Source organism: Leptonychotes weddellii, chromosome 1 (assembly GCF_054177405.1).
Source record: "Leptonychotes weddellii isolate Sample4059 chromosome 1, ASM5417740v2, whole genome shotgun sequence".
NCBI lineage: Eukaryota > Metazoa > Chordata > Mammalia > Carnivora > Phocidae > Leptonychotes > Leptonychotes weddellii.
This window is the reverse complement of record NC_138369.1, coordinates 59,785,726-59,798,642: the sequence shown is the minus strand read 5'-3', so window position 1 is coordinate 59,798,642 and position 12,917 is coordinate 59,785,726. Positions and strand designations below refer to the sequence as shown.

At 39.3% G+C, this 12,917-nt stretch overlaps 1 protein-coding gene across 3 annotated transcripts in view; it reads left to right on the top strand.

The window, feature by feature from the left end:
• The window catches only part of LOC102744639 (serine/threonine-protein kinase ULK4), a 157,127-nt gene that overhangs the window by 75,874 nt on the left and 68,336 nt on the right, over positions 1–12,917 (top strand). For all 3 annotated transcript variants that reach the window (XR_014146541.1, XR_014146538.1, XM_081824965.1), the window contains exon 18: positions 7,655–7,762. Coding sequence is in view for 1 of the 3 variants with exons in the window: in XM_081824965.1 (XP_081681091.1) it covers positions 7,655–7,762 (108 nt within the window). In the remaining 2 variants the exon portion in view is untranslated. The remainder of the gene's footprint in view (positions 1–7,654; positions 7,763–12,917) is intronic.

The window sequence follows — 12,917 nt, the reverse complement described above, 5'->3', positions numbered from 1 at the left end:
GTAGGGTTTAGAAAGAGGTCCCTTTGGCCTAAAAACACTGACCAAATAGGAAATGCCAGATATTTTCTGGATCTGGGGTTGAATTCAGTTTCTTTTTGTAGCTTTTAATTGTATAACCTTGAACACAAACATTTAAGAACTATTTTGAGGGTCAAGAGCAAGTAAATTATATCTGTACAAGTGTCAGTATTAGCTTTATAACCACAGAACTTCTAAGCCTTGGTATTCTTAATTCATCTTCCTGTCTTTCTGCCTTTGACCGAAGAGACTCAGTCCAGGGTATGTAAGACTGATGCACATTTTACTATTTAATTCAATCTGATGACTTCAGATAAAGCTGAAAGAGCTCTTGTTACACCTTGTCAAAGTTGGTATAAAATGGGTTTGGATTTCAAAGTAGTTTAGGAAATAGTGCAATCTTAAATTATTATTCTTAGTAATCATGCCTGTGGTTGCAGAAGGATAGTCTCCATTAATAATGATGCTAGAAATAAGACCCCTCCCATCCGCTCGTTTTTCTTTACTTTGGTTTTTCAAAAAATGAACACAATAGTAGTGTAATACTTGAATATCCTGTTTTTATATTTCTTTAAAAAATTTTTGGGGTGCCTGGGTGGCTCAGTCGATTAAGCGTCTGCCTTCAGCTCAGGTCATGATCCCAGGGTCCTGGGATCAAGCCCCACGTCGGGCTCTCTGCTCAGTGGGGAGCCTGCTTCTCCCTCTCCCTCTGCCGCTCTGCCTATTTCTGCTCTGTCTCTGGCAAATAAATAAATAAAATCTTAAATTTTTTTTATAGAGATAACATGTGTGTGTGGTGGGGGGAGGGGCAGAGGGAGAGAGAGAGAGAGAATCTTAAGCAGGCTCTATGCCCAGTGTGGAGCCCAATGCGGGGCCTGATCCCATGAGATCATGACCCGAACTGAAATCAAGAGTTGGACGCTTAACCCACTGAGCCACTCAGATGCCTCGTATTTTTGGCTCTTAGTTTCAGTGTTAGGAGGCCAGGTGCATTTTTACAGAATATAGAAGAATAAGCATTAGAACAATATCCACCCATTACTTGATTTTTTGAGTTTGAAGAACTAAGCAAATGTATTTTTAACCTTTTCGTTCTGTTTAGTTTCAGCATTTTCGAATGTTATTGTACCAAGGTCAACTAAAACTTATTTTTCTCCTTGGTATATGTCATTTATGCGGTATGTTAGTTTATTAATCTTACACTTTCCCTTTTTAATATTAAAATTCCTTTAAAAATTTAAAAATAGCAAGTGGAAAATCTGTACAAATAACATTGCAGACAAACATTATCAGTTGTGGACTGTTTAGTGCTATCCAGAGTTAACTTTTGCAGGTGACATGTCAGGTTGCTGTGCCATTACCAGTATAGATTCTATGATGTGTGTCTATTTATAAGACACTAAGCTCCAAAGCAATTTCTTTTACGCTGCAGGCAGTCCAGACAGTTTTATCTCTTTAAGGATCTGCAGCATTGAAATGTTTTTAATTTCAAGCAATGCTCACTGATACAAAATGGCGGTGGATTATAAAATGGAGAAATGTTATAAATCCCTGACACTAACTTTATGAAGCAGAAAGTGGGATCTAGGTTTCAAATTTAGTATGAGGTTGACTTTTTAAACGAATTTAACCTTTTATTTTGAGATAATTGTAGATCATATGCAGTTGTAAAAAATAATACAGAGAAGATATGTATGTATGCTTATGCTCCATCCAGTTTTTCACAATGGTAACATCCTGGACAATTATGGTACAATGTTACAACCAGGATATTGGCATTAAAACAGTTAAGGAACAGAACAGTTTAGGGGCGCCTGGGTGGCTCAGTCATTAAGCATCTGCCTTCGGCTCAGGTCATGGTCCCAGGGTCCTGGGATCGAGTCCGCATTGGGCTCCCTGCTCAGCGGGAAGCCTGCTTCTCCCTCTCTCATTCCCCCTGCTTGTGTTCCTGCTCTCACTGTCTCTCTCTGTCAAATAAATAAATAAAATCTTAAAAAAAAAAAAAAAAAAAGAAATTACTCTTCTAAAAAAAAAAAAAAGAAACAGAACAGTTTCATCCCTAGGGATCCCTCATATTGCTGTTTTATAACCACATGCGTTTGCTCTAGCACATGTCCCACCCCCACCCCAACCACTGGCAACCACTAATTTACTCTTCATTTCTATACTTGTGTAATTTCAAGAATGTTGCATAAATTCAATCATATGGTATGTAACCTGTTGGGACTGACTTTTAATATTTAGCGTAATTCTTTGGAGATTCATCCAGGTTGTTGCATGTGTCAGTAGTTCCTTTTTATTGATGAATGGTATTCCATGTTATCAGTTGTACCATAGTTTATTTAGCCATTTATAAGGCTGCTATAAACATTGATGTGCAGGTTTTTGTGTGAATGAAAGTCTTCATTTCTCTGGGATAAGTTCCTTTTTTTTTTTTTTTAAGATTTTATCCATTTATTTGACAGAGAGAGAGACAGCGAGAGAGGGAGTACAAGCAGGGGGAGTGGGAGAGGGAGAAGCAGGCCTCCCACCGAGCAGGGAGCCAGATGCGGGGCTCGATCCCAGGACCCCGGGATCATGACCTGAGCCGAAGGCAGACGCCCAACGACTGAGCCACCCAGGTGCCCCTGGGATAAGTTCCTAAGATCTGGGGTTAGGTAAAGAGTATACTTACCACCAAATCACAGTTTCTCTGGGATATATGCTCAGGGGTAGTTTGCTGGGTAATCACATGTTTAGTGTTTTTTTTCCCCCCCCAGAAACTGCTACACTATTTTCCAGAGTGTCTGTACCATTTTGTATCCTACCAGCAATGTATGAGTGGTCTAGTTTCTTTCCATCCTCGGTGGAAATTGGTGGTGTCACTATTTTGTATTTTTGCCATTCTCATAAGTGTGTGGTGATATCTCATTATGGTTTTAATTTGTGTTTCCCTAATTGCTAATCACATTGAACATGTTTTCATGTGCTTATTTGCCAACTGCACATCTTCTTTGATATAATGTCTCTGTGCTTTTGGTGTCAAGTCTACTTTTTTATCTAGATCCTGATGACTTTATCCCATCCCCCTCCCCCCAGTTTTATAGTTTCATTTTTCATATTAAACATTTAAGTCCGTGGTCCATTTTAAGTTAGTATTTTGTAGAAAGTGTTAGACTTGGGTAGAGGCTTACTTTTTTCCTCTGTCCTTTGGATAGCCAGTTGCTCCAGCATCATTTGTTGAAAAGGCTGACTTTCCTCCATTGGATTGCCTTTGCACCTTTGTGAGAAATCACTAGGCCATACTTCTGTAGAGCTATTTTTGGATTCTTTGCATAGAAATGATGCATGCACATTCTGTTGATCGATATGTCCATCTCTTTGGCAGTGCCACATGGTTTTGATTACATTATCTGTGTAATAAGTGTTGAAATCAGGTAAAATAATTTCAACCCCCCTTTTCTTTTCAGAACTGTTTCGGCTATTCTAATTCTTTTGCCTTTCCACATAAATTTTATTTTTTTTTAAAGATTTTATTTATTTGAGAGAGAGAGAGAGATAGTGTATGTGAGAGAGAGATCACAAGCTGGGGGGAGGGGTTGAGGGAGAAGCAGACTCCCTGCTGAGCAGGGTGCCTGACAGGACTCGATCCCAGGACCCTGGGATCATGACCTGAGCAGAAAGCAGATGCCCAACTGACTGAGCCACCCAGGTGCTCTCCACATAAATTTTAGAATAATCTTGTTGATACAAAAATTTTTGCTGGGATTTTGGTAGGAATTGCATTAAACTGGGCTATCAGATTGGGGAAAATTGACATCTTTACTATGTTTTTCTATCTATGCACATAGTATATCTCTTGTTTTGTATTTGTTTATAAGATGGTCAGTCAGGACTGGCCACCAAAAGAGACAGGAGAGGCTCAGGAAAATAAAGTTTATTATATTCACAGGTCCTAGGGACAGGCGTGGCATGCCACACAGGGCCACATGGAGAAATACTACAGTGATTAGGAGGCAGAAGATGGCAGCAAGGGGAATGCTTAAAGCCATGGCCTTTATTGGGGTTTCCACAGGAAAGGCAAAGGAGGGGTGAACAGTTTAGGATTGGGTTGTTTGAGTAACTTCAGCAGTGTTTGGGCTATAGGGATAGTCTCTAATTGGGTGGTAACTGGCCCTGGGATGATGAAGGCAGAAGAATAGTGCCTCCTGGGGTGTATGGGCCAGATAGAGGAGTGTCAGGGTCCGGATTGGCAAGTTTGCCTATCAAAGACATAGTTAATCTGAGCCTTTGCTGTCTCTAAGAATTGGCTAGCCTTGGGAGGGTCAGTCTCTCCCCAGTCAGAAAGGTCATAATTACAGAAAATACAATACACACACAGTCATCTCTCCATTTATTAAGATCTTCTTTGATTTCTTTTAAACAATATTGTGTAGTTTAAGCATATAGATCCTATACATGTTTTGTTAGACTTATATGTATTTAATATTTGCAGTGATTGTAAATGGCATTTTTAATTTAAGTTTCCATGTGTTCATTACTTATATGAAGAAATACAGTTAGTTTTTGAATGCTGATATTTTATCCTGTCACCTTGCCAGACTCACTTATAAGTTATAGTAGTTTGTTTCTGTAGATTCTTTGGTATTTTCTGTGAAGACAATCATGTCATCTGCAAATAATTTTCTATTTCGTATTGGGTGGGTTGTGATAGTTTGTGTTTTCTAAGGGGTTGGTCCATTTCGTCTAAGTTGCCAAATTTGTGTGTGTAGAGTTAGGTCCTTTTGATGTCTGCTCATTTTCTGCCTACTTGTTTTATCAATTATTGAGAGAAGGGTGTTGAAGTCTGCAACTATAATTGAGGGTTTGTTTCTTTTTATAACTTTGTCAGTTTTTGGTTCACATATTTTACAGCTGTTTTGTTAATGATACATGCACATTTATGATTGGTATATTTTATTGGTGGATTGACCCTTTTATTATTATGTAATTTTCTTTGCTCTGAAATCTATGTTATGTGATATTAACATATACATTCCTGTTTTGCTTTAATGCCATATATATATACACACACATACATGAATGCATGTATATATACGCATATATACATGTAAATGTATATACATTCATGTGTGTATACATACCTACACATATATATACATGTATATGTATGTACATACATGTATATATGTTATATATTACTTTCAATCTGCCTATATCACTATCTTTGAGTTTCTTGTAGATAGCATAAAGTTGGGTCATATTTTTAAATGAACTCTGTCTTTTAATTGTTGTATTTAGACCATTACATTTAATATAATCATATATTTGCTATTAAGTCTACCATTTTGTTTCTTCTTGCTGTTGTTCATTTTCTTTTCACTTTTGTATGAGTTACTGAACATTTTGACTTTTTATAGTATTTTAGAGTGTATTTGTATAGATTTTTACTGTTATATATATACATAACATACGTATGTGTATAATTTTACATAACCTATCATTTTATTAGTTCAAGTGAAGTATAGAAAACTTACCTTCCTTTTCAACCTTTTAATTTCCCTCATTTTTATATAATTGTCTTAAATGTCTTCTAAATTAATTTAGAATCAAATCAGACATTATTATAATATTTGTTTCAACCATCAAACATAGTTTAGGAAACCTAAAAGGAGAAGGAAAACCTGTTATATTTACCTATATTCTTCTCATGTTCTTGTTTCCTTCCTGTTAATTCTGAGGTTCTTTATCATTTAGTTTCTCTTTGGAATACTTCCTTTAGCTGTTCTTTTGGAGTAGGAGTGCTGGTGACAAATTTCTGTGTTTGTAGGTTACAAAAAAAAAAAAGTCTGAATGCTGTTAATTTCAGATGGTTCATGTAATGCTAGTGGATGATCAGTAAAGGTCAAGGAAAAGGAAGACTGTAGGAGAAGTGACGTGCTGCAAGGGCTAATGTGATTTATATGTTTCCCTTTCCTTCACACTCATTGTGTGTGAGGCAGTGAGTGGTGGGGGTTACACATTTTGGTATATCCATTCAGGGGAATACGACTCAGCAATAAAAAGAACAAACTATTGATATATGCTGCAACATGGGTGACTCTCAAATGCATTATGCTAAGTGAACAGAGCAGACCAAAAAGAATACATAGGGCATGATCCCATTTACATAAAATGTGAATTAATGACAAAGTAAATCAATGGCTGTCTGGGGAAAGAATGAAAGGGAGCGAGATGGAGAGATTACCAAGGGAACTTGAAGTAACATGTGGAGGTGTTGTTATCTTGACTGTGATGATGATTTCAAAGATGCATATGTATGTCAAACGTACCCAATGGTACACTTTAAATATATGCAGTTTATTCTGTGTCAGTTATAACTTAATAAAGCTGTTTAAAAAAGATACCACATCAACAAGTGTTCCTCTAGTGCATGGCTGTTGTGCAGCAACCCCACATGCAGGTCCAACCCGTCTACTCTTGTTTACAGAGGGAGGCCCATGATCACATGCTTGGATGTTGTGACAGTGTCAAATGGCTCTGGAAGTTTTTAAATGTTTACTCTCAGTTTTCTTTTCTTTCTTCCTTAGTTCCTTCCTTCCTTCCTTCCTTTTTCAAGATTTTATTTATATTATTTGACAAGGAGCTCAAGCAGGGGGGAGTCACAGGGAGAGGGGGAAGCAGGCTCCTCGCTGAGTTAAGAGCCCGATGCAAGACTCAATCCCAGGACCCCGAGATCATGACCTGAGCTGAAGGCAGACACTTAACCAACTGAGCCATCCAGGCGCCCTGTTATTCTCAGTTTCTGTACTTAAATCTTTGTTGACAGTAAGAAACCGTTTTATCTGTTTTAGAGCAGTTTGTTTCTTCTGTTTTTCATTTTCTTTTTACTTTTGTATGAGTTACTGAACATTTTGGAATCACACTGTTTTAGAGCAGTGCTACCACACTACTTTATATACATTTTTTCCATCTCAGAATGGGGCCATTCTATATGTATCATTCTGAACCCATTTTATTCTACTTTATGGTCACACTGTGATTTGATTAACTTGCGTTCTGGTGTATGAATTCTGGTGATGAGTGTATGTATGTGATTTTCTTAGCATGACTCCCAGGAAATTAACTGGATCTGATAAACTATCCTGATGAATTTCAAAGTGGATTATATTGAAACTTCGGTATATTTCCTACTCTCAAAATTTTAGAGGAATCATTTAAAAGTTTCATGTAGTGTAAGAAATTTTCAAACTGGGGTGTGCTGGAGGATAGTAGGCTCTGGCATGGTGAAATCTGTGCTCGGATCCTGGCTGTCTGAGTGAACTGGACAGAGACCTGCTGTTTGTCTTTCATCCTTCATTTCCTGTCTTTAGAGATGGAGCAGCACTTGCCTCATCAGATCAGCAATACAGTGAAAGTGTGTGGTAACTGACAAGTGATATATGTATGTGCATTTCTTTCACTGGATATATTTTTACCTTCATCTGGGACAGTTACCATTTTTTTTTTTTCAGGATTAAGACCCATATTTTGAAAATAATTTGGAAATTAGTCTTTAAAAATGGAGGGTGAATTTTATAGAGTGTCTTTTCTTTTATATATAGGCGAAAGAACTGAGAGATATATATGAACTAATATACCTTTTTTTCCTTTTCAGGCAATTACTATCTTAACTGAATTAATTAGGGAAAACTTCAGAAACAGTAAATTAAAACAGTGCCTCTTACCAACCCTTGGGGAGCTGATCTACCTTGTAGCCACCCAGGTGAGACCATCTGATTAACTCTATTGCTCTTTGACCTGTTCTGACAAATCCTGGCTGACAAGTGTTAATATCCTATAAAAGTTGTTTTGACTTTGCCTCTTAGAGCATACCTAAGGAACCTTGGGGAAATTTTACCTCTGAAATATTAAGTTTATCAGTGTCTTTATGTCTGTCCCTATCCTTGTCTGTCTGTCATGTTCCCTCTCTCTCTCATTGCCTCCTAGGAAGTATAGGAAATTCTCAAGCCATATTTAAAAACCAATTGACCAAAAGTCCCCCAAACTACTTTCTAGATTGCTACCATCTTTGACTCCTTCAAGAGGAGGCCATTGGTTCTTTGTGTATAAAAGCTTTCTTTCAGTTAAAAACACTACTTTGTGCAAATAGAACTCTTAACATGGCCATGAGAGTTTGTGACTACAGAATTTGACTTTTTATTTCTTAAGTTACAATGTTGAAGTGCTATTGAATTCAACAAAAAATTAGTATTTCTTTTGTGTTTTTTCTGAATATTATTGAATTGATAATGATAAATTATGAGTTATTCATTTGATACTGAGGGGTTTTTTTTTTATTAGTTTCAGAGGTAGAATTTAGTGATTCATCAGTTGCGTATTACATCAGGTGCCCTCCTCAATGCCCATCACCAATTATCCCCATCCCTCCACCCACCTCCCCTCCAGCAACCCTGTTTGTTTCCTAGGGTTCAGCATCTCTTATGGTTTGCCTCCCTCTCAATTTTCATCTTATTTTTCCTTCCCTTCCTTTACGTTTATCTGTTTTGTTTCTTAAATTCCGTGTACTAGTGAAAACATATGGTTTTTATCTTTCTCTGACTGACTTCTTGCTTAATACCCTCCAGTTCCATCCATGTTGATGTAAGTGGTAGGTATTCATCCTATCTGATGGCTGAGTAATATTCCATTGTATATGTACACCACATGTTCTTTATCCATTCATCTGTCAGTGGATGTCTGGGCTCTTTCCATAGTTTGGCTGTTGTGGACATTGCTGCTATAAACATTGGTGATACTGAGTTTTAAAGAAGTACTGGTAAGTTGTAGTTGATTAAGAAGTTCTCTCACTGTATTTATGATGTTTTGTGTCCTAGATCTTGCTCAAATGTTGTATAACCTGAGTATCCTTAGTATCTAAATTAAACTGACTTTCTACCATAATTATTATAAAACATCATTATTTAAAATCATTTAGCTGCATAATTAGTGGTAGCTGGTACAACAAATCTGTCCTCCTCCTCCTTTTTTTTTTTCATAAATGTTTTGGCTATTCTTGGCCCTTTGCACGTTGGAATCAGCTTGTCCAGTTCTGCAGATCATTTAAAGAAATTGCATTGACTATGCAGATCAATTTGGGAAGTACTGTTACCTTGGTAATTTTGAGTCTTCTGCATATTTGGAATTGTACTGAACCCATGTGTCAGGAAAGTATTGATATGTTGATGGTATTTTGTCTTCCAGTGCATAAAAATGGCACTTCCATATATTTCTATTTTTAGAAATACTTTCATTTAAGTTAGTTCATTCTATTCATAAAACTTTTGTACATCTATCTTTGGTTGAATTTGTTCTTAGGTAATTTTATAATTGAAGAGACAACACATTCATGAAGCTAGAAAACTAGGAAGTCAAGAAAAGTATATGGGGGGGCGCCTGGGTGGCTCAGTCGTGAAGTGTCTGCCTTCAGCTCAGGTCACGATTTTAGAGTCCTGGGATTGAGCCCCGCATTGGGCTCCCTGCTCAGTGGAGAGACTGCTTCTCCCTCTCCCTCTGCTGTTCCCCCTGCTTGTGCTCTCTCTGTGTCTGTCTCTCTCTGTCAAATAAATAAATAAAATCTTAAAAAAAAAAAAAGGTATATAGGGAAAGTGGCTTTCCTATTTTTGTTCCCTATAAGCCTCGTTCCCCAGTCTAATCACATCCCTACTTGTATTAACAAAGTTACTTTTGTATGTATGAGCAAACAGACATGTAGATTCTTATTTTGATTCATTTTTATGTCCAATTAGGACAACTTGCTTTTTTTCTCTTAATAGTTATACACTCCTTAAATTTATTTAGGGGCGCCTGGGTGGCTCAGTCAGGTAAGTCAGTTAAGTTGTGATCCTGGGGTCCTGAGACCGAGTTCCTCATTGGGCTCCCTGATCAGCAGGGAGTCTGCTTCTCCCTCTCCCTCCTCCCCCTTGCTTGTGCTCACTCTCTCTCTCTCTCAAATAAAAGAAAATTACTTGAGGGAGAGAGAGCATTAGCAGGGGGAGGAGCAAAGGGAGAGGGACAAGCAGACCCCCCACTGAGCATGGAGCCTGACACAGGGCTCCATCCCACAGCCCTGAGATCATGACCTGACCTGAAGGCAGACACTTAATCAAATAAGCCACCCAGGTGCCCCAGTAGTTGTACACTTTTAAGAATAGCCTATGGACTGACTGAGCCAACCAGGCATAGCCTATGGAAATACATACACTGGAGTTATTTCTTAATTAATGAATATATTTCTTAATCAGTACTTAGGGCTCCCTCCTCCCTTCCTCTCTCCCTCTTGTCTCTCCTCACCTGTGCCAAGTTTGGTGAAAGGCAGTTTTACTTTACCTTGAGTGGGGCCTTGACATCAAAGCTCAGACTGACCAAGTTTTGCAGGCCCTTAGAGTAAAAGAAAGCTCAGTGCTCAGTTGAGCTCTCACGCTTGCGATTATCTAATTTTTGGTTTGATTCCTTGTTTTCCTGTCACATCTCTGATACATTGTAAGAATGTAGAATACAAGGTGTTGCTTTTATTAGAAGAGGGGTCAGGTACCTAGTCTGCCATCTGATCAGGGTTGAGAGTCTACTCATGTAAGTGGCATGCAATCAACTGCACATGTTTAAAGATTACAATTTGATCAATTTTGATATATGTATACACCTGTGAAACCATCACCACAGTTCAGATAATGAACATATCCATCACCTCTAAAAGTTTCTCCACACCCTTTGTAATCCCTCCCTCCTGTCCCTCTTCCTGCTCCCAGGCAACAGCTGATTTGCTTTCTGTCATATAGACTAGTTTGCATTTTCTAGAATTTTATAAATGGAATCATACAGAATCCTATTTCTATTTGCTTCGAAAAGTAGGTCTGGAGAATCATTTTCTTTGGTACGTGTTTTAATTGGATATAAGCTAAGGCTATTTTCATAAAGGGATGATTCTGTGGCATTTGACTACAACTTAGGATAGCAAACTAGAAAAGGAAGTTATGTCCCTGCATCCATAAAAATCAATACCTTTTCATGAGATGAGGGCTTTTGTGGAATTGTCATTTTAAATACACGTGAACCTTAAAATCTCAGGTCAATGCTGACATAGTGAGACTAACCTGAAGCGAGAGTGTATAATACAGAGACCTAAGCCCTGTCCTGTTGGCTGTCTGGGAGCAGCCCAAGGTGACAAGCTTGAGGATGGAAGACCAGAGTAGATTCTGCAGAGAACATTAGGAGGCAATACATTTATGGTTTATGTATTTTTTTCTTTTATCAAGGATACCTCCCACCTTGAGCCCAGGTATTCCTATTTTGTCATTTTTTTTTTTTTTTTTTTGCCCAGCCATTAATGATCTTTCACCTGGACTGTTGTAAGAACTCTTAGATGGTGTCCTTGCTTTATTCTTGTGTCCATTACAGTCTATTTTCCAGACATTAGCCAGAGTGAGCCTGTTAAAAACACATGAGAGAGTACGGCGTCCTTCCTCAGAGCCCTCCAGTGCTTCTTGTTTTGCTTGTTGGCACCACCAAATCCCACCATTTGCTGTGGTGGCCACTGTGGGCTGCCTTCCCAGTGCCTGTGTGACCTCAGCTCTCACTGCTGTCCTGCTCTCTTCCTCTTCCCGCCACATTGACCTCCTCACAGCTCTTTGAACCCGCCATGCCATATTCCTGCCTCAATGCCTTTGCACTTACTGTTCCTCCTGCTTGCAGTGATTTCACACCCTCCCCCCAACAGATGTTTGCGTTTTCTCTGTTCAGACCCCTTTGGAGAGCCTTTTCCTGGCTCTATGCAGTATGAGTGTGCTGAGGCTTTAGCAGGAGGTGAGGAAGCTGGGAAAGGCAATGTGAAATGAGAATGGTTGTGAAAAGTTGTGGGGGGGGTGCTGGGGGCTGCAGGGGGCCCTGTTTGAAAGATGGGGACAGTTAGCCTATTCTAGCAGAAATGGAAAGGACCCGGTGGACAGGACTTTGAAAATTTAGGAGCGGTACGGGATAGTCCATAACCTAATGACCCTGAAGGAGGCAAGATATGAATGGGATCCTGAGCCCACATGGAAGGGTGGAGGATCCTCTCCTGGTATAACCACTGGGTGTAAGTAGGAGACAGCTTCAGGTGTAGGAACACTGGGAGCTCCTTTCTCACCACTTCCATGATCTCTGAGGAGGAGGAAAGCAGGTGCAGTGGTGGGAGGATCCCAGGTGTGAAGTCGTCCTTTCGAAGAAGGAATTGGTCAGAGAGAGGAACGAATGGGAGGCTGCAGAGTGATATTGAAGGTCCCTGGGCTTTCAAAGCCTAAATTATTCATGGACTCTCTGTGTTCTAGGGTCCACCCTCTATGAGCCCAGCTGCCTGAGCACAGACCTGGAGAAGACAAGCCACTGGCTCCCTCCAGGGTTGGTTTCCCCAGAGAGGGGAAAAGGGCATGTTGGAGGGTGAGGTGTTCAGGCTTTTGGCAGGAGTGATTGAATGGTAGACCACGGCATCTAAGTGGCCGGGAGGGAGGGTAGGTGATACATTACAGACAGATTGTGGTAGATCAGGCGCCTGGGTGGCTCAGTCGTTAAGCCTCTGCCTTCGGCTTGGGTCATGATCCCAGGGTCCTGGGATCAAGCCCCGCATCAGGCTCCCTGCTCAGCGGGAAGCCTGCTTCTCCCTCTCCCACTCCCCCTGCTTGTGTTCCTGCTCTTACTCTCTCTTTCTGTCAAAAAAATAAATAAAATCTTAAAAAAAAAAAAAAGATTGTGGTAGATGTTTTGAATAAGTGAGCTGGAAAGGAGGAAAATTGTGTTTGGAAGTTAAATTGGGTGCTGAATTAGTGATTTTTAAGCTGGAGCAGCAGCTTGGGATGATAATGTCTCGATTATGATGGAAATTTTTTTTTTTTGGCCTTTTTTTTTTT